General features: G+C 35.3%; 1 protein-coding gene across 4 annotated transcripts in view; it reads right to left on the reverse strand.

The window, feature by feature from the left end:
* The window catches only part of CLEC16A (C-type lectin domain containing 16A), a 375,787-nt gene that overhangs the window by 303,100 nt on the left and 46,302 nt on the right, over window positions 1-26,385 (reverse strand). For all 4 annotated transcript variants that reach the window (XM_074840865.1, XM_074840863.1, XM_074840862.1 and 1 more), the window contains exons 19-22: window positions 13,906-14,057; window positions 13,004-13,208; window positions 11,962-12,132; window positions 1,982-2,128 (exon numbers count right to left, since the gene is read on the reverse strand). In XM_074840865.1, the coding sequence (XP_074696966.1) occupies window positions 1,982-2,128; window positions 11,962-12,132; window positions 13,004-13,208; window positions 13,906-14,057 (675 nt within the window). The remainder of the gene's footprint in view (window positions 1-1,981; window positions 2,129-11,961; window positions 12,133-13,003; window positions 13,209-13,905; window positions 14,058-26,385) is intronic.

A 26,385-nucleotide genomic window follows, 5' to 3' on the forward strand; every position in this document is an offset into this window, starting at 1 on the left:
TTGTTTATTTGTTTTTGTGGGGTTTTTTGGGGGGGTGGGGGAGTTTGGGGTTTTTTTGGTTGTATTTCTTTTTTTTTTTAAATAATCAATGAGCAGCTTGTAATCAGGTTTTTTAAATTGCAGGAGAAATAAACAGAATTTTATATTATAAAAATGCCAACATACTGTGTAAGTACATTTTAATTTTGTTAACTACAGTCTATGATTATTCTTCAACAAAGCACTATTTCTGTCTGCTAGATGAGTAACTATGTGCTCTGGATCTACCCAGCTTTTCATAGAAGTCAGATTATATGTGCTTGAAGGACCTCATTTTGAAATATGTAGGACAGTCTTGCTTGATATTTCTGTGAATTAGCATGTTGCTTACAGCAACAAAAATAATTTAGATTTTTTTATTTTCATTACCAGTTTTCTCTTAGCCACTGTTGCCAAGAACTTGTAGTTGCATTTCACTTCCTGATCACAGAAGATTTAGATGCAGCAAAGGACATCACAGATAAGCTGTTTTACACTGCTCAGGAGAAACATGTAAACAAATAAATGTTTTCTTGTAGTGGCAATCCATATTGAGACTTATGACAAATGATACCACTTCTCTATGTAATCACCATATATTGTCTAGGCCATCAAGAGACTGGACAAGAGCAATCACTTACCAACAGAGAAAGTAAAATGAGGTCCTTCCAAAGTTTGCAACAGATTGCATATAGAAAAACATTCCAAATTTTATTCTGGAATTACACATATCGCAGGAATATTTTGACTATGTATTAGTCTCTCACAGTAACAGTTGCTTTTTAATCCAGTCTGGGTGCCAGAATGTGTTACATATAATTCATAAACTTACACTTTGCAGCATATTTCTTGCAAGGATAGTCACTTTGGACATATAATGTTCATTGATGTTCTGACACTGTTCAGTGAAACCTACAAAACACTGAATGCCTAACAAAGACTGCATCAATTCCTGTGGGACTGCAAAAAAGTTTAGATTTACATGAGGCTTCCAAATAAAGGCAAAATGATGTCTTCGAAGTGGGAACCATGACAACCATTTCAAGGAGTGATTGACATTTGAAGTGACTGTTAAAATGAGAGGGCTGTTTGAAAAGGTCTTGAGAATCAAGTTACTTCTATTGTTTTATAACCAAAATGAGATAGAGTAGGTCAGTTCTAGCATGAAAGCATTTAAGTATGCAGCCTTCAGGATTTACTTCTTGTTTAGTCTCCAGTTTGAGGCTTTACCTCACACATAATTTGCACTCAGAACAAAACACTATTACAGGATTCTCTACAAATCCTTACACAAAAGAAGGAGGAATAAAGGCATTCTAACAAGAAGTCCCAGTATAAACATACCCACTAAATAAACTGACCAAACACATGGTAGCTACATTTGTGAAAGTTATACTGTCAGTATAACTTCCAGTGGTGGTGTTCAGCTAGAAGAGTGTTATTGAAAAAAGTTTTACAATACTAGCATCCTGAATAACTATTTTCAAATATTTGGTATTTGGCCCATTGTTACAAATTAACATGAGTATCAGATAAACATACAAAAGCAAGTATCATCCAGTTCAAAAGAGATGCTTCATGTGGAGACAACTTATCCACTACGGTGAAATGCTAACAGTTTACATTACAAATTTATGCAAAGCAATACCTCAGTTTAAAAAACAAAACCCAAAACGAAAACAACAACATTTAAAATTGTATCTGCTAGGAAACAAGTCAGACAAATAGGACATTATTTCACCAGTACTTAATATTACTGCTGAAAGATGCCAAGTATTTATTAGAGTTTCAGAAAGCTGAATAGATTAAAATTTGCACCACAACTTTAACTGGTGTAGTTGAATGATCAAGTGATCTAAAAACATAAAGCCCTACTGTTTTAATCCAATAACATAGTAACTTAATTTTACAGTAAGCTACTCTACATCCCTCAGTGCCTAGGCTGAAAATCGTTATTTAATACCTGATGGGCTCTGTGCAGCAGAAGGAGTGGATGTTGAGCTTGCAGTCACTGAATCACAGCGCCCTGTACTCCCACTGCCACTGGAAGGTGATGGTGATGAGAGTGGTGATGGATTGTGCTGATTTATACACTGGGCTACAGCAAAGCCTGCAAAACAGGACAATGAAGTTTTATGAGTTCATAATAAGCTTGAAAGAGTTAACCTACATGAACAAATTGAGAAAGGGTAAGAGCAAATATTGCATCAAAGTGTCACTAATTTCATGTTGTGACCCAGATGATGCACTCTCTTCCACCTTCATCTCAGAAGCCTGAAAATCTGAATGCATCTTATTGAAAACATAATGCAAATGCTGATCAATGAACAAGAAAGTAGAGGTTAAGGGATTCAAAACCTTTTAAAACTTAAGAGCTTGTACCAACAATCAAAACATGTCAAAACCCTTCAATTTTTGATATATTCAATAAATTCATGGGTCACAGACCTTAACATGATAAAGAAAATGGTTAAGTCAAAAGTGAACAAAAAACTTCTTGGATAAGAGGGCTGCATTTTTATTGCAGAGATAACTTCAGAATATTTTAATCAATCAAATCTAATGTTGGCACTGGATTTCATCCACCTTCTCACAAGTCAAACTTTTTCCAGTCTGAAGACTGGAAAGGTCTATACAGTGTCTGACAGCACTTTTTAAGTAAGTCTTCTTCTGGCTTTCAGTCTAATATTTCCTCAAATTCTTTACATTCCAGCATCCTCCTCTTTCCTAAAAAGATTTTGCATTCATTCCTTTCTCATTCCCCTGCATCCCCCTGCTTCAGTCTTTGACATGCCTTAAAAAAAAAAAAAATAATTAAAAAAAAAATCTTCATTTTAGTTCCTTCCCTTCTCACATACAATCTCTCATGTGCTTTCTCTTTCAAGATACAATTTCAGAAAGTATTGAGGATCTGCAGCACAGGGAAATCCATTTGAAGTATGCAACTGGGGGAAGAAAGTGCAAGGAAGATATTAAAATCCCTGGTTTCTCAAACTCAACATCTCACAACCTGATAATGACGTACTTGGCAATATTTAATTTCACTGATTTAGTTGAGATGAGAAGCCATGAGTCCACAGAATCTGTATCATGCATTCACTGCATAAAACTACATGGAATCAGAAAGTAAACAATACTTATTCCATGTATGTTGTGCAAAATATTTTGTGCAGAAGTATGCTATGAGCCATAAGACAACTGAAATTTATTCTTCAGATTATTGTTGAATGTGATATCTTGTCCATCAAGTCATATCCTACTAAAATAAGTGTCCACAAAGGTCTCTCCAGTAAGGCCAGCAGCAATGCAAACATATGCTGAACATTTAGTAAAACAATTAATAAATTCTTCTTTTATGGGTGAGAATGATTATGTGGTAACTTTGTACAAAACAAATACTACATTAAAAATTTATTTGACATAACTAGCTTGGATTTATGAACACCCTTAATTTTTGTATTGCCTTAAGGCAATGTGTCTGGTTGACACGAGTCGCTTGTGGTAATTTCAAATTAAATACTAAATTTCAGACATTCACAGATTATAAATGCCGAAGGCATACACTTGACCATTACTTCACCTCAGCATAAACAAATACAAGAGTATCTTTGGAAGAGTCAGAACACTTTACAACATCAGTCTTGTAAGAACGTAGTTTGTATTTGAGAAGGAAAGCTGCAATATGGAGCAAAAGAAAGAAAACAAGAAAAGCCACTTGGGTGTTTCAAAAGCATGTTACTTTAACAAACATTTTAAAATTTTTCTTAAGTACTCAAATTCCATTATATGTGAAAAATACATTTTTGTTTGTTTGTTGTTTAAAACATCCTGTGTTTTCCAGTGATTGTTAAGACTTTCTTAAAGGTTGTATTTTCATTTAACAACAAAATGAGTTTATCACTGCTGGGACAAAAGCAAGTAAGCACTGCTCTGGCTTTCAGCAGGCTCTGGATCAAGAAAGTCAGAGCACTTACCTCTTGCATTAATCCTCTGCCAGATTATCAGAAAAAAGTTAAAGGGACACCAGGCTTGATAACAAGTTTGCTTCTGCACAAAACCCCTAGTGCGGAATACCAAGACTTACAGTGAAAATACTCCAGTTCTGAAAAACTTCAGAAATTATTTTCACGTTCACTGTTGTTCCCCATACGTTGAAGATCCCTGCTTTGGGATGACCTGCTAACTCACTTGTGATTAGACTGTTTGAACGAGTCAGGATATCACTCATGAGATTAAAACCAGTAACTTGCCCTTTACTGTATCTTTCAATTAGCAGTTGTTTCCCCCCTTTGCTCTGATTTTTCAGCTGAATTTCTAACATAGTTTTCCCAGTTTTGTTGTTAAAGTCAATGGTTCGATCTTGAACCACACTGGTATTACAAAAATGCAGATGAATCAAAACATTAAAACTCTAGCATCTACTAGCATAGTAGCACTCTACCATTAGAATGCTATGGAATTACCTGCTAGAATTCACAACATGCTCTGAAAGAAGAGTTCATGAACTGTCTTTCCCACACAAGTCCAGTGAAGACAACTACCACTGCACTGTTTATACTTCCTTGATCTCTTACTTTCTTTGGAAGATTACAACCCGGACGTTGTCCTCGGCAACTTTCCTCACAACAACATGCCTGTGACGATGTCTCGATTTCACTAGCAAGGCTTTCTTTTGGCAAACGTTCCTCCTAGCACTTAGAAGCTTTTAGTCATCTCTACAGCTTTTGATAGCAAGCAGCTTCTCAGAAGTTGAAGCACTTCTTAGAGCAAAACAAGTATCTTCGGTATGGGCTGTATGTCAGATGCCACACACAACTCAGCTGCTTTTGCAGCCCTCCTCACTCTCCCATGGTAAAGTATTAATGCAAAAAGTTTACTTTTTATTGGCAGTCCCCTGAATTATTGGAAGTAGCCATGATGTGCACTGTGAAACACCTAACAATATACTACTTGTTGCCTTCACTGCATAGCGGACACTGAAAAGCATCTGACAATTAGGTATGAGAGAAAGCAGACGCATCACACAATTCTTTATTCTTTTATATGGGGAATTTCCCATGGCGCTAGATGGATGATTCACTCATTACAGAGAATCTCCTATATGGGGAATTTGCTGGTGCCATGCAGCAGGCAGCCAGTCAAAACTCAATTTAAATGGGCTTGTTACAAGAAGCATATTAAGGCTTTAAACCACAGACATGACAAGTCAGGAAAATGCTGTTAGCAGCAACACATACTGACAGGTTGTGTTACAAGGAAAAAAAACCAGAATGGATGAATAAAGGAAGGCACAGAAAAAAGCTAAAAAACATCAGTCCTGTTAATAATCTGACTTAATCCGCAGTCGCACCTCTTACCCTCTACCTCCCATGCTTATACTTATACTAGACTCAAAACCACTTGCAGAAAACAATGCTACCTGAATTGCTGTAGTACTTGCATCATAGTTTTAGATGGGTGAATGCCACTTTTACCAAGCTTTTATCTTATTTTAAGTTACAATTCATTGTGTCCAAGATGAACACCACTTGAAAGAATTAAATGACCACCATGGCAGGAGACATCTATTTTAGTTAAAAACAAAAGTTTGGTAAGCAGCTAATTTTTCCATAAACGTAAATAAATCCATATATTTCATTTCAGAAACCAAACTGATTGATCTTCTACAATCATTTAAACTGAGGTTACACACAGTGACGCCTGATTGTCTGCAAAAAGTTAACCACAAACTAAACTACCTCAAATGTGAAAGATTTCTATAGCACTCAGGGCCACTGATATAGTTTTTAATACAGCAAATATGCATTAGGTTTCTCATACATACTTCATATTTTGAAATACCAGTTAGGATGGAAAACAAGGAATAATCAATGGACTTGTGACCACAGAAGTGAGGCAAAGCCATCTGTTAAAGTGAATGAAACTTAGTTTTGGAACAGTTACTAAAGACATTGGTATAGAAGTACTAACATCAATATATTGTTTCCCTTACAGTGCTGGAAAAAGTTGTACCCATCCAAGGCATTCTATATCCACAAAAGATTTGCACTTCAAGGGAGGAGATCTTCCACCCTTACCAAAATACTAGAAATAGTAGAAAAAGTAAACAAGGTCTACTGTGACCACCATAGGAATAGTTGGCCTGATTCAGCAAGATTGCCTGCCTAAATGTTCTGCAGAACAGCACTCATGGATTCATGTCCTTACACTGAAGGATGTACTTGCAAATGATCTTAACATATTTTCTCTCCCAATACAACTGCAGAGGAAGGATTTTGAGTGTGCTACAGGAAGGTAATTTAGATAGCAGGGAAAGCTGCCTAAATCATTCAAAATACTGAACTGGGGAACTACTGACCAAGAACAAATATTCTAACCAGGAAACTCCTTCAGGAAATATCTGCAAAGAAAAGGTGAGCGAAATTAATCACGGCTATGGGAAGTAAAATACACTCCAAAGGTTCTAGAGGTGCTACTACTTTATGACTCTCAAGTTGCAATGGAGGTTAGTTCCAAATATTTCCTTTCCAATAGTCATAATCCTGCTTCAACATAACTTTCCATTTAAGATGCAGTAAAGGTGTTACTATAAAAATGTACCTTCCCAGTTCCTTGGAGAATATCTTATTTCCATAATCACAACATTTCATAAGGCCGTGTTTCTTTCATAAAATATGTATTATTTATGCTTTTGCCATGTTTTACATAACAGCAGCAAAATTTCACACCAAAACCTGAAATAACTTCTTAGGTTTTCTTTAAAGGAACTTCCTTCTTAAGCAATTAATACAAATCTTTCTCCTAAATTGGAGAAAACCCTCCTACTGTCTTAGAAATGATTTCATGTGAAAGACAGACTGAACTGTAAGATCTCCTAAGAATAAAATTTGAAGGTGAGAAGAAAGGGAAGGGGGGCGGTGGTTGCAGAGAACAGGACAAGCAAGATAAAAAAAAAAGGCCTGAGAAGTAGAAATAAAACCTTGGTCAAGAAAGCAGAAACTGTTTTCTCATTGTAAACCATATCTTCATTACCCCAATGTCTTTTTTTGTTGTTAAAGTCAATGGTTTGATCTTGAACCACATTGGTATTACAAAAATGCAGATGAATCAAAACCTTAAAACTAGCATCTACTAGCATAGTAGCATTCTACCATTAGAATGCTATAGAATTACCTGCTAGAATTCACAACACGCTCTGAAAGAAGAGTTCATGAACTGTCTTTCCCAATTTCTTTCTATTCTGATCTTTTAAGTATAGTTATCTCATAAAAAAATTCCCATGTCTTTCCATGTGTTGGTCCCCAATCAAATCAAGGCAATGCTGAACTCAAGCTTTTTTCCAAGTATGAATGAAAAAATCCCTTACATGTCTTAAAATTATTTCTTTCACTACTTTGCATCTTTGCAAAGTGCTATTCTGCCTCAGAAAACCTGATGCACTTTTTAAAAATTTAAACTTGTAGAGACTATTTACATTTAAGAAACTCCATTACAACCTCATAAAACTGAAAAATAACTTTTAATGCAAAAAATGGTTTTGCTGCCAAGCAAAAATTTTTACAAAACAAATTGGTCACTTGCAGCAGCTACTGGCAGCAGAGCTTCAACTTCAACCAGCACTAAAAAATGGATTAAGTGACATTTTTAGTCTCCACAATTGCTGTGCAATGCCAATACATGATGGCCTTAGCTTTATTCACAGTTCTCACCAATTTAATATACTCAGCAGAGTAGTTTCAAGTCCAGTGACCAGAGGACTTAATCCTTTGCCATGGCTGATACTCTTTATGCCTTGCCAGCACATCCTCATTATGAGTGATACTTTGTTGAGACTGCATTTAATTTGACTGTCCTTTAATATTAGAGTCTTTGTGCATTAAAGTATGACACAATTTCTTCCATTAGCTAGAGAAGTCTTTTCTCCAAGTTGAAAGAAATTAGAATAGTTATTGTGGTTCAACTGGCACGGAGAGAGCTAAATTATATCAGCATTAAGACACAAGACTTGAGAATTCTCAGTCTTAGAATGTGCTAGTTTGAAGTGCTATTTTTTTTTTTTTTACCAAAAATAATCCTTGTAAATAGTAAACTCTGCAAATGGTAACAGTCAAAGATTGTTTTCAAATCTGTTTATCACTACATAAGAGTCTAACTAGCAGACCTGCATATTTAACTCAGTTTCAATGGTATCTTTCATTTCTGGCACACAAGCAGTAATTCATACTGCATAAGTCAAGTTAGTTGTATCTTGTGAATCTTAGTACTGTCAAGCTACCTTAATAGGGCACTTTTGCTTGAATACCTCTGCACAGAAATTATTTAGTTCTACATCACTCCAATGATGACAGGAAGATTAGTATCTAGTTCATAACCCAGAATTCTGATGATCAGGCAATATAAACATGTATAAAAAAAGGCAGCAGAGTTAGGTCTTTAAAAGCAGCAGTCATAACTAAACACCAAACTTGGAATGGATCAAAGGATATTAATTAGAAAAGACAAACTGAGGTGATAAGCTGAGTTCACAGTTATCCTCCAATATTCTTGCACAGAACAAAAGAATCAAAAAAACCTTTAAATATGCTTATAGGCTATAAAAGCAACTGTATCCTAGAATTACTGAGCATGGGACACTTCAACCATCTCACACTGGAAGTAATTTAGTACTACTTAAGTAAAGTATCCCAATCTGATGTTCCAACAGTAGCTATGTTTGATGATGAACATGAAAGGGTTGATCAGAGTCCCACAGTACAGTTCCAAAATAACATGTATATGACATTCAGATCTGCTGAGCAATCTAACATCATAGAATCAGTAACAAGTGCAGATGCCCATCAGCTGTGAATGTCAAGATCAGTTCTTTGATCAAAAGGGTCTGTTCTCTTACTGTGGATGGAGAAGGCAAATAACAAAAGGTTATACACATTTCAATAATGCAGTCTATTACTCATTTAAAAAATAATCTATGATTTTATGTCCTAAGAAGAGCACATCATTTTTTACAGTGTATAATATTCTTTTAGAGTGAATATTTGACAAAACTAAAATAAATTTTCTTCACATAAATCTGAACAATCTTAAACACTGCTTAAACAATTCTTAGGCTTTGTTTAATTTTCCTATCCCCAAGAAGTGATGCAAACTTTATACAGAAATCTCACCTACATTTTCATTTTCATTTAAAGGGTTACAAAGCTATAAAAGACCATTTTTTTTCCTTTGGATTTTAAAATTAAGATAGCTATGCAATGGCTAATATTAATAAAAAGTTTTTTTCCAACTTTCCCCCCCAAAATCTTATCATCATCATCATCATATACTAAGATACTAACAATGGAGAAAACAGTAAGAGAGATCTATTGATTAATTTTGCTTTCCAAAATACATTTTCTCAGTAGGAAAGCGACCACACTTGTTAAAATATTTAGATGTACGTTTTGCAGGAAACCGTTAAGATTTCCCTTAAGACACACTGAGCATATAAATCTCAGTATACAGCTGGGATTTGAAACTAATATTTGAGTTTGCTTGGGGAGGAAGTGATTATTTATTTACTTTCAATATAAGACCTATGTTCACAGGACACCTACCAAATCTGCTTGTTTCTTTGAAAACAATGTAATTATTTACATAAAGATGCTTCAAAAGCATCATACAAATACATAGCTAATATATACGATGGTGAACAGTACAGCCAACTAAACTATCCCTAAATGCTCTAACATGCTGGCAAAGGCCATTTACCTAAAATAGACCCTGAAGTATGTTGATGGTCATGACTTCATGATGATAAAATTGATCAAGTGAAGGACTTTGCTTCTGTTCTTTTCTGATAAGAATTGCCCTTTTTCCGGCCACCGGGGATGATTACCTCATCTGATTGCATTTGCATAACCTGTACTTTTTATAAAGAGTATTAACAGGGATGTTCTGAAGCATGGTCTGTACGTTCTTGTCAGCTTTCACCAGTCTTGCACAAAATTTGGTTTTAAGCTATAACAACCCTCATCCTCTTCCCCCCCAGATATCAAGCGGCGCTTTCAAAACAGATTTTAATGTTGGACCATGAAACAATAAAGCAAAGTGAAGCACAGTTTGAGTACCATAAGGTAACTGCATGCTCTCTTAGTGAAATATGTAGAGCTTTAGGTATGCACTACAATAGAAACTGAACCAGACCAGACTGAAGTAAGTGTTCGTGAAAATTCTAAATTCATTGAGAAGAGAAATTAGGGAACTGACTCAATAGTTGTACTAAAATTCTCCACAGAGTGAAATTTGCAGGATGGCAAAAAACATTTGTATCATTGTGAATTTCTTGAAAACCATGCTGGATGTACAGCACTGACAGCTAACATGGTCCTAATAAAAAAGTGATTAATCTTCTAAAATTATTGCCAGAAACATAGCTCTCCTTTAAATCAACAAAACACACCATCATCAAGGGAAAGCATAACTTGTTTCTTACAAGTACAATCAAATTAACAGACTTTGAGCTTTGCAGAACTCTTAACCACTTAAAAGTTGTAGCATTAAGAAATGAATACATGAAGCTAGTAATTTAACTGTACCTTGTTCAATAATTTTTTTTAAAAGGCACAAAATCTCCCTCTCAAAGTAAAATTCACTCCAAGCCTGATTAAGGGATAAACACAAATAGCTTCCCATGAAAACCACTCAGAACTAGGAAACCTCACTCATTCATTAGTGAAGATAAGGGGAGAAGCAAGAGGCATTTGATATTTATTTTGTAATCACATGTAAAACATTTATCCATTTTTGTTGTGTTACTGGCTACCATAAAATGTATTTTAAAAATGCAGCATTTGCAATACTTCATGTTCTGTGCCTGGTTTCTCATACTTGGTATCAAATAAAAGCTTCAGAATACTTTTCCTCTCGATTTGCATGTGCATACAATGGAAGTGTCCATTTCCTGGAATTCTAAGTAAGATGTGGTTGTCTGAACAAACTAACATGTTGTACCAGCCCCAGTATCTCCCCCCCTCAAAAAAAAAAAATAGAACCCTGGCATCTTTTCAAGCACACCTTTTCCATGGAACTCATGTCAAATAATGAAATATATTCTCATCATACAACATACTCTTGAAAAACCTGACCAGCAATATAAATGCTTTTATGATTCTTGTTCCCCAGGCTCAGGACTCAGGCAAGCTGAGCTCCAATTTAGTCCCTAAGGCAGTATACGATCTGCTTTCTAAGTGGGGCATTTGAAGTTTGAATCACATTTAAAGAGAAATGCTGAGTTTTGTGAAATGATTGGCAGCTAATGGTAACAAGATTGCATCCTTTTGTGTAATACAGCAAAATTAAGTACTTGCAAGCAGTATGAGATTCAACTTTAAAATGACTCAATCCAAAAGGAGAAAAGTTCACCATCTGGAAAAAAACTCTGCAGAGAAGTCAATTTGTGAAATAGATAATAAGGAGACAAAACAGCAAAAAGCTCATTGATTTAGAATCATTCCTTTGATTCCAATTCCAAGCTAATGTTTTAAGAGTAGCTGTGGCCCTTTTCTGTCTTGCTAGGTAAACGAAGCAGTGCACAGTATCCCAGCTATTTTTACAAACTGGCAAGAAAATTATCATAACCAAATTAAAGGAAGAACTATGCACAACTGACAGATGTGTTGCATAAATAGAGTATGCAAAACTTTAACTCAATTTCTAAAGCAAGTCAAAATATTAAGACATTTCCAGTGTATTTGGAGAAACTGCCACAGATGTATTGCTCACAGTGTACCTGGAATACACCCCCAGGTTTCTCTAGGAGTAAATTTTTCCATAAGCCTCATCCTGGAGTTGTGTGTTCAGAAACAGATCACAGTAAGATTTTTATTGCTTGTACAAGTTACAGTTCAGCTTTTGCAGATAAAAATCACAAAGCAAAAATGGCTTGATAAGGAATGCTAATCTTACCTGGAACTTTGTCAACAGATGCAAAAACAGAACGTTGTACTGTAGGATCACTGCTACCACGTCGTGACTGATCATAAAATCTAAATGGAAGGTGTTGGGCTGTAGCTGAAGAGCTGTGTCCAAAACCCATAACAACTTCAGTTGAAGGCTGAACAGGAAGATCCAGGAGTGCTATGTTTAATCACAATTGATAGTTTTTGTTACTCAAAAATACATAAAAGGAAGAGTAGGTGAAAATAAAATCGATAGTTTTCTCAGAATCTTAAGACTAAACCAGATTGTTTAACACAGCATGCCCACATTTACCTCTTAATGATGGTTACAATTGCATTGGAAAAGAAGAGAGACAACATTTCTGGCAACCTTTTCTACCACTGCTGTCCACACCACATTCACACTAAGGAAGCCTCAGAATACAGCGGAGTAGAAAAAGGGATCGCAGTAAGCTCCTTGTATTAAACAAGCCATAGGAGTCATTTAAAAAAAAAAAACCCCAAACCTTCTGTTTTTTCCTGTACAAATAAAGTCATTCATTAGTTACAACCGAACACTGCTGAAAGCCATTTAAAGAGACAATCTGCTTTAAACTGGCAAAAAAAATGCCTTTGCATTACCATTCAACCTAAAATTTTAATATCAAAATAGACCTGTATTAACCTCAAACTTGCTTTGAATTTTTTTAACATGAAGCAAGCCAATTTTGTCCTAAGGCAGTAGAACATCTGCTTTTTAAGTAGGGCATTTGAATTTTGAATCACTGAATCACATTTAAAGAGAAGTGCTGAGTTTGTGAAATGGTTGGCAACTAGGGGTAACATACAGAATTCCTTCCTTTTCATCCTTTCTTTGATGTGTCTATCATTAAATATGAGAACACATATTTTACTCCAATAAAATCTATTGCTTGGAAACTAAACGCTGGTTTACAGTTTTCTATGGCACACTACTACTCAGATTTTTCTAACACAACTTTATGTTACAGAGTGATTTGCTATGACATACAAGTCTTGTTTCTCAGAATCATTTCAAAATAACCATTCACCTGCTATTCTCTGCATTTTCATACGCCGAGCTTGGATACGGCCTTTTGCAAGACGTTGTTTTGCAATAATGCAGCGAATGTGATCAGAAAAAATAAATGTAGCTTGAAGGATAGGAAAGGGCTTAGAATGAGGACTTGAGGCAGGCTTATGAATTATTATGTTCAGAGCTCTGCTGTCATCCTCTACTCCCGTCACCTGCATATCCTAAAGAGAAACAGAAGGCAAGTAACGAGCGAAAAAGTTGACATTTTTAAACTACAGATTAAATATCAACATTAGAAGAACACATGCTTCACTAAAAGAAGTTTCCATGTTTAAAAAAAGGACTATGCAAGTTGTACAACGCTGGATTTAGTTGTTCAGAAATTGGTACTCATAGAGATTAAGTCAGTTTAGAAGTCAATTAAGTTGTCCTGAGCATAGCAAATTTTCAGGAAATAAACAGTGTTGGCTAAGGCAAGAAAGAAACATAAATGAGAGAAACTCCTTAAAGGTTTTGAAATCAATGGGATAAACACGGATCTTTTTAAAGTTACAGCCTGCCACCTTCCCTACCCGTGTAGGAATAGGAAAACTGTAGGTGAGTTCATTACTGTGTCACTTAAGGAAAGTGCTTGGGACTCAATCCTAATTGTATACAATTTCAGTGTTCAGATGAACAATATATATTGGGGAAGTTACCTCATTTTCAAGTGGGCCTCTAGTTAGCTATGAAATTTCTTCAGAAAACCAGGAATAGTTTAAAAGGCAGGAACTAGGAAAAACACTAGTAACAGAAGAAACAAGTAAGCATGGTACAGAGCTTAAATATGTAAGCTAATATTGGTATTACTATTTATCCAACGTAAATGTAGATGTTCAGCTGAGAAAAAGTAATCACCCAGATTAAAATTTCTCTTACCTGCAAAAGGCCTGCAAACTTGACTACTCCCCATCCAAGTCTGGCAACATCTGGCTCAACCAAACTCATCTGGTAAATATCCACAGCCAGGAATCTTTGAACTTGACCCCCATCCTTTGTTATGACCGTACAAGCAATGAGATCACTATTATCTGAGGGAAGAAAAAAGTTACATAGCTACTGAAGTTACAGATTGTGGGTTTTGGTTGTTTTATGTAACATAAAATGTTAACAGTGTAATCATCTTTACAACACATGTTTAAAGTTATTCAAGGTGGTTTGTTTGGTTTTTGGTTTTTGTTTTTGTTTTTTTTTTTAACATATGTATTTTTCATTTCCCCACCATATTTATATTTGCATAGAAAGGGCAGGAAATATTTTAACAACAGCGGTTCAGATATCTTACAAGTTACATGTAAGATGTATATTAAATGCACTCTGCTTTCTCTAACCACCTTCATTACCTTTTAGTATAAAAGGTCACTTCATTTCAGGGGTGAGATTGCAGCAGTGTTGATTTCTCTCACTAAGTGGAAGTCTCAAAAAGTCTTGTTGAAAGACCAGAGATACAGTCCTATGCCACTGCAGGCAACGACATCTACCTCGTGATAAACTTAGGCTCCATTCTGATATGAGCTACATTTCTACAGGTCTGAAACCTGACTATTCTGACTGTTGGAAGCCTTTCAACTTCAAGACTATATGGACTCTCCAGGTAAATTGTACCAGGTTTTTGGCAATATTTGTTAAGTTAGGTGACATTTTTCCCTTTATCCACCCATTTTATTAATTTATATTGAATAAACCTATCCTCTCTTAACCATTACTCTAGGACCCCCTCAAACAAGCCTGAAAAACACAGATCTCAAGAAGTAAATACACCATTGCCTTGATCCTCCTGCATCTCCTCACTGCACCTGTTCCAGTTCAAACCCATCATTTTTGAAAAGTGACTAAATCACCTTCTTTACACCAGCTGAAGTCTACTCAGCACCCCATAAACTGGCACTGACACCTCCTAGCAAACCTTTGCTAATCTTACTAGAGTTGTTTTTACCTTTGCTTCAAATTCATTCTTTCATTCACATACTTAATACACACAGGTCTCTCCTCTCTCTCATCTAGTACAATTTATTGCAAGTAAAAGATTCTGTGACCATGCATGCTGTCCTACCAAGTTCATGATTTTTGTAATTCTAGATGATACTCCACATAATTTGATGGATGTAGCCAGCTAAGTTGCAGCATTTTAACTATTTTCTGCAATAGTTTTGGCTGGGTTTTGGTTTTTTTGGGTTTTGGGTTGTTTTGTTTGTTTTGGTTTGGGGTTTTTTTAGAATAGAAACTATCCAACTTGAAAGCAATGAATTCCATATTTTGCTTCTTCTACCTTATCCATGGTTCTTCAACACATTCTCCTTAGCACTCTCATTCCTTAGTATCACTAAGGTATTGATAGACTCAGCAGTTTGGAGTTATTCATTCAAATAGCCTTTCCAAAAAATGAGGGTTCAATGTAGGCATCAGTTGCTATTAAGATGTACGAGGCTTTTTTCCCTCCTATTCCACATAGACATACTATTTTAAGGATGCCGTATTTTTAGACATGTGTCTATCAGTTTGATAAATGGTGTCATTTACAGTATGGGAAATATCTTTCAAAAAGGCTGCCTTCTTATTCAGATTTTTTATATTTATCTGAAGGGAGTTATTCTGACACACAGAATTCAATATATCTCTAATACTTATAGCTATATCTCCATACTGAACACTGATGTTAGGTGCTCTTGCACCTGAAACCCAGCTGTAGTATTTTTCACAGTATTTACACAATGCATTAAAAATAATCCTGCTAAAGTTCAACTCTATGTCCAGTATCCAAATTAAAACAATGGAAAAATATCTGACTACTACTTTTCTCCTCTTTACTTTCCCATGGAAGAAACTAACTCTAAAAATAAAAACTAGAAGAATTAGCTAAATGGATAGGAATGAGGCTGCAGGTTATGTAAAACAGTAAAACTTACTACTTATCCAAACACCTAAACAAGTAGTTAACACTATATTTCATACTAGAGACACCTGTGGGATAGATATAAGCTACAAGTGGAAGCATACACAGCTCTTTGGAGTGGTAGGTCATACAGCTAGGGACAACAGCCACAAATTATCATTTGGGAGGTGGAGGAAATTTTTTCGTGTGTAATACAGCACAGCGGGTTACCCAGAAAGGTTGCGGAATTTCTATCACCAAAGGTTTTCAAGTTTCAAAAAACCAAAACAAATAGTCCTTCTAAAACCAACCTCCTATCCCCCCACTCCAATGAAGAGGTCCCTTCCAACTAACATTTCTGTGATTCTGTCAATTACCCTTTACCAGCAGAATCCATTCAAAATTGATTGAGTGGTAGGAGAGAAAGGGAAGAAAAATGGAACCCTAATACAATTAAAAGAGGATAATTAATAATAATCCAGTGTGAATTTAGAGTAAGCTTTTGAAATTTGAGAAAACAAGTTTAATCAATAAATACAACACTGCTACTTTTCTGCAATACATACAGGACGTGATTCAGTTACATGAGGTTTGATTGCTATTACCTTCTCATATGCCCTAGAAGGCTCAAGAAATCCATACAGGATTGGCAAGTATTACTATAGGAGCCTATGGGAGATTTATTTCTTTTTAGAGAAACTGAGACACCAGGCAGAAAACCACAGGAGACCTAAAATGGCAATGTAGGTTATGTTTAGCCAAAAGAATCCTAGTCCAATATTATTGTATCAATGACATGCTAATAATATTCTAAAACAATAAAAGATTATATATACATATTAAATGCATCAAAAGCTCTATCTAAATTTTGGATCCAAAAGTGTATCTGTATTCATATATATTTTACACATACACATCTAGAAGTGGTAACAGAGGTACAGATGTAATACATCCCTCCAGAATTTACTTTCTAATACCTAAATTATTCCCCCTTTTTGTTTATAACTGGAAAGCTTGAAGTTATTATCAGTGTTTCTAAGTCACGGGAAAACAAGAATAATGCAAGTGTCCTTTATTCTGAACTGGCCTGTGAATTTAAGCATTAAACACGTGAACATATTTGATTGTTTTGAAATGTGCAATGTTATATACATCAGGGAATGAAAAACAGAGGCCTTCTAGTAGGAAAAACTGTAGCCAGGATTTAAATTCTTTCAAAGACGTGGAATTACAGTTGATAACAAAGTGAACGTATTTCTACAATAAAACGGCAGATATGATCTCTGAATGTAAACAATGGGGTAATACCTCTGCTTTACACTGGTGTATTACTGCAACACTGTGCCGGCTGAGGTACACACAGTTTTAAGGAAGCAGGCTGAAAGAAACTGCAAAGACCACCACAACAAAACCTGTCATGAAAATTAGAAATACGGGTTTTTTTAAAGCAAAAAGCATAATAATTCAACTAATTTAGCTTAAAGAATACCTGGGAGGCAGGAAGACTAATTCATACATAAATAGTACAAACAGCTAAGAAATTTAACATCAGGCCAAGGCTAATAGACAAAAGCTACAAATGGCAGCAGTACCATGGTGAAAATAATTGACTGATGAAACTACACAATTGGTAGTCTGTTCCTTCACAGGACAAAGTTTCTAATCAAGAATTAATGTTTTTCTAGGAATGCACTTTGGTTCAAACAGAAGTAGCTTCAGGAAAGTTGTACATAATGCACAGGATATATGCAATGTTTTTTTCCAAGCCATAGAAAAAGAATAAAACAAGAAAATCCCCATGAATATAGCTATTAACTGAGAAGGAATTAATTCTCAAAGAGTGGTTATGACTAAACAAGGATGGGCTTACTATATGGCCTATCCTCTATACTGCATAAGCTCTTATGGCTGATACCTTTTTGAAGCCGTTTCAATAAAAAGCATAAAGTGTTATCAGTGTTAATGAGCCCTTAAGGCTTTCAGCATTTACAGATATGTTCCAAAACAGGACTCTGGAACATGTCTAGTTACTTCTTAACTTGGGAGCCTTTATTTATTATTGCCTCTTTCATTCTTTAATCCAATTAGTCCATCAACATATTTATTTCAGTCGACCTGAATTCCTGGAATAGCCCTATTCTTCTCAGGACCTGAAGAAACAAGATTTGGACCCCTCCAAATACGCAAGGTGAGATTGTTGAATTTTGTGGATAATCTGTTGTGAGATTCTCAGCATATAGGCCACAGCACCAAATTGAGTTGTGAAATTCTTAAATACTTGGTTTTGTTCAGTATTTATACAGCTTTTAGTGCAACAGCAAGCAGATTAAAATACTTGGAATTACTGCTGTACAAATGCAACTGAATACAAAAATGCAGTACTTAAGCTAAAGAACTCAAAGGGCAGAAGCTGTTTCCCAGATCAGAAAGTTTTCATTTTAGATCTGACAAAAACTTGAAGTATTACTGTAAAAGTTTATCAAAGAACAGAAGGAAAAATTACTCATTTATTAGGCAACTGTTACAGGAATCTTTTGAGTTTATACAACTGAATGTACCCCATTTACATGACTGTTTCTAGTTCACAGCTGCTGAAGGGTCACAAGCTATAGTCACACTTTATGACAAAAACAGAAGAGAAAGTGTGGTTAAACACATTTCCAGTGAACTGATCTGAGAATACTTACAGCTATGCTATGAAAACAGTTACAGATACCCAACCACATTTAGATGAAAGAATTTCAAGCCCAGTAAACTTCAGTACTATTGAAATTTGATCTGGGGATTAAAGTGAACCACAGACTGATTGGCTCACTGATGTGACACTGCTGCAAAAAATGTCATTTTTGCGATTAAACAGGAATGCTTAATTTTTCCTCATGCAAAATGAAGCTTGTAACCAGTTTGGAGACTACACCTCCAAGACGTGGATTCAAGACTTCTCTGGACTTTCTCCAAGAAAAATACAACTTTTAAGAAACACAGCCTAGGAAGGAGAGTTCAAAGACTTCAGCTGCTTGAAGTGAAGAGGATTTAAATTAGGTGAAAATATTGCATGAACACAGGCAACTATTTGCCTGTAAAGACTGCATTATATGAAGTCTTTACAAAGATAACGGCTACTTTAGGAGATGGTCTAAATGTACCTGACCTGCCTCAGGACTTGATCTTTAGTGATTTTATAGTTTACAGTCATCACAATTCTAGAAATCATCTGCAGACATTAAAAGCTCTTAGAGAAAACTTTAAGAACTTTCTGTGCATAGCTGGCAGTCCAAGACAAACATTAGGCTGCAGATAGTTAATGCACCACCTCCCACTTTACATAAAGAACTTTTCCCAGCACCATGTAGCCCATTTGGTACGATATTCTGCTTTACTACTTACTATGACAGTCTTTAATTGCAAAGAACTTTAATTAAAGTTTTGCACTTTGATGAAACGAGTTTATAGGGGAATATACAATCCTTGACAGAACTACAACATATTCCCCTGATATACTCAGAGTTTACAAAGCCATTTCAAATTTTATGTAAATCCTGTGAAACAATTATCTGCACCATATTCTCTACCCAAAATGTTTTTGACAACTTATGTTTTGACCATGTTGTTGAATAGTTTAAAATTAATTACTCGGGTTACACCTCACAATAAAGAGCCCTCTTTCAGAGAGGCTCAGAATTACTTTCTCACTATGTCTTCCACCTCCCTTTAGTCCAACAGAAAGCTAGAATCTCAGTTCACATATTAGTCCCTCCTCTTGGTCAGGACAGGATGCCACCACCCTTCTTGTGCAGGGGAGCGCTGTTCCCATCAGGAACAGCAGAAAAGAGGGGAAATAACTGCTAAGAATGACTTGAAAGCTCTGTTCTTGTAAGAAATACTCAACAGTTTAAAAGAAAAAAAGAAATCAGTGAAATTCTCATTACCTGTTTCAGATAAATAGGTCTCAAGACAGTTTTAATGCTAAAGACTTTTTATAAAAGAAAAAGACTACGTCAAGATACACCGAACAAAAAGATTCAGGAAAAAGGCAAATAGGTATAAGATGATCTTAGAAAGAGGGGAAAAAATACAGAACCACATACACATGAATTGAAAAGGCAAAATAAATTGAGGAGAAACCCAGGGCACACATTTCAGAATGTAAACCGAAAGATAAGTCATGGTAAAGATGATATGGGTTTGGGGGTTTTTTCCCCCCCTCTTCTCCACCTCCCCCCCCATGCGAGATGAAAAATATGAAAAATCTGCCTTTTGAAAATGGCTTTAAAAACTCTTGTTGACAAAGTATGTACAACCACCACTAAGTATGTGGGGGTAAAAAAAAAATTAGACTGGGTCTACTCAAAAATCTAGTGGAAGAAAGTAGCTAACAAATACATTTACAAAAATAACATCTACTCTAGTAGCCATCACAGAATTTTGAGAGCACATTTTTTCCCCATTACTGTTTTTGGTGGTTTTTTTCCTCTGAATATGAAATTTATTTCTGTACACCTCCAAATAACTGAAAAAAAGGGGCAACATATTATAAGTGTTAATCACACACAGAGTACTGCAACCAAGCAGAAGCACACTTGCTCCTAAAACTTATTTTCCTGTAAACAAGACTACTCTGCCAGGCAGAGGGACTGTATTGTCTGTATTACCGCTGTATTACACCATCATTTGCTTGAATTGTCTCAAGATTGTCACAGGTACCAAGTTGTTAAATACAAATCTAGCATTTGCTCCTACCAGGCATGTGTATTTTAAAAATATTTCAAGCTAGTACTTAAGTCTAACAGAGACAAGATCACTATCACAAGTAAAACATTAAATAATTAACTATTAGAGACAAGCAAAACAGTCCAATTAAGCTCTTTCACATTACCACCAATACATATATGATTTGAGCACCACACACACTACAGATAAGTTATGCCACTAAGTCCAGAAAAAGTATTGCCTCCTGATGCTGTTCAGGAGCAAGTGGATGTTGGCATTTAGGAGGAATATCTGCTGGAATTTCTTATAAAAGATGGGATTTCCTCTGAGACGCTTATCAAGTTTCAAGCATACTGAACATACTCCACTTTCTTGTACCATGTGTGCTAGTACTCACCAACTTAACTAGTGTAGGCTAGTGAAAAAACTTAGTTGTATCAAGAAACCTTCACACTCATCTCAGTTTTGTGACCATCTGGAAAATCCTCAAGACTAGTGTTTACTAGCACCTACAGTGATGCAGGAAGACAAAACCAGATACGATATTCTCTTCTACAAATCATAAACCTAAAATGACTAGCTATTTCTGCTCAAATTGCATTTTTTTTTAACATAAGTGTATACGTAATTCTTCCATATATATGTGTGTGTGTATAAAAACCAGATGCCTTTAAAAAGGTATTTTTTTCTCTTAAATGCATTATAAAAATAGTAGAGAAGTATACAGGGAAATAAGCTGTCATTTCAATTTATCTAAACCCCACATGATTCTGCAGACAATGAGAACTGATAAAAGCTTCGTTTTCAGCTTGTAATGAGTATCTGGATTTTAACACTGGCATAAAGTTCAGAGGGATCAGTTTTCAAATCAATAAATCCAGTTCACTGATGTTTGCTTTGCCATTATGAAAACAATGTCAAAAGCTAAACATCTAGTTGTGACATTAGGGACAGAAAAAAATTCCACTGTGTTGTTTATTAAGCTGCATATGCTGTGAAATCTCTGTCCCTGACAATATGCAAAACCTCACTAGGGAGGGCTCTGGGCAACTTGCTCTAGCTGATCCTGTTTTGAGCAGGGGGTCAGACTAGATGATCTCCTGAGGTTCCTTCCAACCTTAATTATTTTATGACAAATTTTCCGCATATCTTATTAAAAAAAATGTTGACTGTGATGGCCTTTATAAAGCATGAGTATTTGGTAGAGACAAGAGTGAACAAGGAGACAGCTATAATGTTATTTTTTTCAGTTTTAGCAAAGAAATAACGGCTTTAAATGAATCATCACTTACATCTTGGCCACAGCATTTAAAACATAGTCACTAACAGATCAGCAGCCTGAAATCAAGCACCGAGGCTGTTAATTTGAGCTGCCAGTGAATTTCACACAAACAGTGAGCTGCTGAATAAGATTAAAGAAGCCACCTACATGAGACACAAACTCACGTGCAGTCTAAGGCAGGCAGTTACCACATAATACGTGAGTGCTTCAAAACTACTTACAGTAAAAGTAACAGTAGATATTATTCTGGTGGCAGCATACCCAGCAATATGGAATGAACCTTCTGTGGCATACCTGACTCATTTCTAAATGTACAGTCATATATAGTGCTGACAACCTTGCAACTACACTTAAAGGTTTACAATGAACATACGTGCATCAAAATATTAAAATGCTTCCTTACAAGAAACTTTAGCATTTCTCATCAAGCTCCCATAAAACACCAGCATTGCATTCAGGCAAAAAAAGCTCTTTTGATCAGGTGAGTTTTGCAGGATTTTTCAAAATCAAAACAGTAGTTGAAATAATTACTGGATCTTGTTAACCTCTACATCTTGACACTCTACGTATATGAATGAGCATAACCACTGGAGGCATCTCAATGTTCAGAAAAATGTATAAAGCATTGTAGTAACACAGATTGATGAAAATTTGTTAGATTGAAAATATCTCCAAAGTCATAATTAAAAAAAACGCACACAATTATAGTTTTTTGGGTCACATTTTGCCAACTGCTAAGTCTCTTCCCAAGATATGGCACCTATGCAATGGCATGTATCCCATATGCTTTATGTCAAAATGCTGATAATCTCTTGTCTCTCTTTCTTGGGCAAAAGACTTGAACTGGAAACTGTCTTTATGCTACCACACACACTAGAACTTCATCACTGTACTACCTCAATTCAGGTAGTTTAAGTAACAATAGGTGCAATAAGCAGTTTAGAAAGCGTTACCACTGAAATACGTAAACTGATGCACATGTAAATGGGGACCTTCACTCAAAAGCCAATGAATGCACAGTATTTGCTAGTAGCCTTAAAAATATTAAAATTAAAAGAAAAAAAAAAATCACAAAACAGTTTTGATGACTTTGAACAAAAAGTGTGGTGATAGATGGGAAGAAGTGATGGAGGAAAAAAGTAAATGTCCCAAGGAAAAGGTTAAAAAAAACCCCAAAACAACAGAGCAAAACAGGGAAAAAACAGCTAACACCAAACCTGTAATCATGGATACTCAGCAAGTGACTTGTTAAAACCAAATAGTATCTATTTGCTGTGAGGATCAGAACCAAATATCTGTGCTACACAGTATTATTTTAGTAATTTACTGACAAGAAAAGCTCCTCCCAAGGAAACACTTGAAACATGATCATATTTGTGTACACAGTGACACTTCTTTGGAACAAGTCTTACACCTGTCAACTTGATCTGAAGATGAAATAACTCTATGCCTTTCTAGCTAAACAGGAAAGAAAAGTCTTTTGAAGCCAACATATGAAACTCCACACCAGGCACTGATTGTTCAATAGAGATTCTGGCTCAAAGACAGGATATGAGAAAACTCAACAGGAAGGGGTTTTTTTACAGCCTTTTTCCAATTTATTTTAGTTTTTGGAAATAGGCTAGAACTCTATTCAAAATTTTTAGATCCCAGACTGACTCACTCCCTCTTCAGATACCCTACTATTGGTGAAAACTGTCTGTAAGCAATGTGTTGAACTCAACTTCTGTAACTCTGCCAGCTGTAGAGATCTTTGTTTCCTAATAAATGCTGGACTATATGGAAAGAGTCATAGAAAAAAAAATAATCTACGGCTGTAATTACATACTGTGGTCCCAAAATAAAGTCTAAAACTTTCTGTAAAAAGATCAAAAAGCAGTGACTACACTAAAGCACAGAACTACCATCATTATGTGGATACTCTGTATTTAACTTAAATAGGTAACAGCAGCACACAAGGAACAGATACAACTGTAATACTCTTCAATTCTGTAACAGTTCTTACTACAATTCATGCTGTTCATAAAGCCTGTTATTATCTGCACTAGACATTTACTAAACAGTATCTCAGGAGTGTACCTGGAGCTACCAAAACATCTCTGCAAAAGGTTCAGGTTTAACTCTGATGTAATCTAGAACAGCTTTCCGTCTGTCCACAGAATACAAACACATACATTTGTGCATTCAGCCACTTTGAAAGTCCTGTATCAATCCGTCTTCTGATTTATGTCACACTGAAAACTGATGTCCTAGTTAACACCTACTTGGTAAAGAAAAGCTGTGATCTTAATTCTTAATTAAAGTTTTTAATTTTTTAAAAAGAAATCAGCTTAAGTTAACCACTAGATTTCTTCTTATATAAGGGTCTCTAGAGCACCAGCACGTAGGTTCCATGTGTAGGGCAATGGAACCTATTTTTCTTCTCTACTTATATACACACGTGTGCAAACACATATGAATATATACACATATTAACAAATAATAGCTTCATGCACATGCGTACGAGTACCACATGACCAGCCATTCAGTACCACTGTTGCCTTAGTTCATACTGGTCAGTATAAATTCATATTTTAAGTTAATGACTATACAGTTAAGGACTATAATATTCTGTAAAGCAGCAAATGAGTTTAAATCTAAAAGGGTGATGTTCTAAATCAACAGTACAATTTTAATTTAAGTTCTTAAAAAAATTTTTCAGAAAATTTTAGAACATTTTATTCAAATTGAAGCAGATAATTTTCAGGCTAATAGGTTTTTGGGGTTTTTTTACATCCTTTCTATATATAGACTCTTTTAACCATTTATATCCAGCATCCCATGCTGGAAAAAGGAAACAACCTTGGACACCATTAAATATACAGAACATGGACCGCTACTTTAGCAATTACTCTGGCATTATGGACGTGTAATAAAAATTACAAACGATTATACATAACAGAGTGAAGTATTAATAATCTATGGTCTAAACTACATGTTCCAACAAAAGTATACCTTTTATGCTGTGTATGAAGAAAAAGACACCTGCAACGAACTGCACAACACCTGCGGTGCAGTTACCTACATTTTATAATGAGAGCGATCAGCATATCTCTGGACTAACAGATAAGCAAGGACAAAAAGTATTCATTTTTGGGGGGGGGTAGGGAGGAGGAATAAATAACATTTGGAAACAGTATTTCAATCATATCTACCTTTTGTTCAGTATGCTCTTAAAAACTAACAACTCCAGTTAATTTAAGAAAAATACTTTTTTTTTCAGTAGAAGCTGATTCATTATTTCATTTCACCCTCTGGAAAAAGAGACAACGTTACAATAAATACCAAATTCATTTGAAACAGGAAACTGAGTCAGTTCTATATTACTAATCCTTTAGCAAGGATTAGCAAGTAACTAAATTCTGGACATAATTTTTTACCTCATAACTAGTAATTGTGTATAACAACATCTTGTGCTGTTCATTCTCTTTGGGAAAGTTTTTTGGGAATGACCAGAAGTGATGAGTTTGCATTAAGCTCATTCATACATTTTCAGTATTGCAGACAAATATATTTTCTAAAAATTAAATGTAATGAATTTTTAATAATTTTGAAATAATTTAAGGTTTAATCTGGATTTCATCCATTAAGCTACTGCACAGCAGCTCTGATATCACTAAACTTTTGCTCAACTCACTTGTTTTCAGTGTTTTCCCTTCACTCAGACAATTAATATTCTTGACGGACTTGATGCACAAGGTCTCAGAGATAGCGGACATAATCCCATAACATCTAAGGCAACTTGGGCAACTGGTTTTTTCAGTTGGAGTAAGATCAACAAGTACATAAACACAGAGAATAAAAAAAATGAACATCTGAGGCATAAAGCTTTTTTTTTTCCTCCTTTTGTAAGAAAAAGAACCTTCAAAAATTAAAACCCTAGCAAATACATACTCTAAATCAGCAACCGCATGCCCTCTAAAGTTTATGAATGGTACCTGCAAGCTCTTAACAAGAACTGCCTGAAAAGTTAACTACGTATCAGCTAACACCAATATGTCAAATTCTCCTTGATTACAAGAAATGGAATTGATACAATTATCATGCACTTCCTTTTCAATTCTAGCCTTCTCTACATATTTTAAACCTTTAAACAAAAAGCAAGTGTCTTACACTATTATAAAATTAAGTTAAAACATGACAAGTTACTTTTTCTTAAACAATATCACTGCTGGAGACAGTAAAATTACAGCTTTATGATTTAGGCCAGAGTTACTCTAGCAGCTGTACTGTTTAGTAACACATAAGGTCATCTAGAGATGTATATTTTGATGTTAAATGAACATAGGTATATTGAATTTGCAGACAAATAGCATACTTCATGATTCTATTCCTTCCAATTTTTTGTTTCTTCATTATGGAGAGTGCAGTAGTTTTCTATGATATGGCAGAAAGAAGGCATTGTGCCTTTACTTCATAAGAAGTAGTACTGAATATCACAAGGTCATTCTGGACG

This window comes from Strix aluco, chromosome 15 (genome assembly GCF_031877795.1).
Source record: "Strix aluco isolate bStrAlu1 chromosome 15, bStrAlu1.hap1, whole genome shotgun sequence".
NCBI classification, from domain to species: domain Eukaryota; kingdom Metazoa; phylum Chordata; class Aves; order Strigiformes; family Strigidae; genus Strix; species Strix aluco.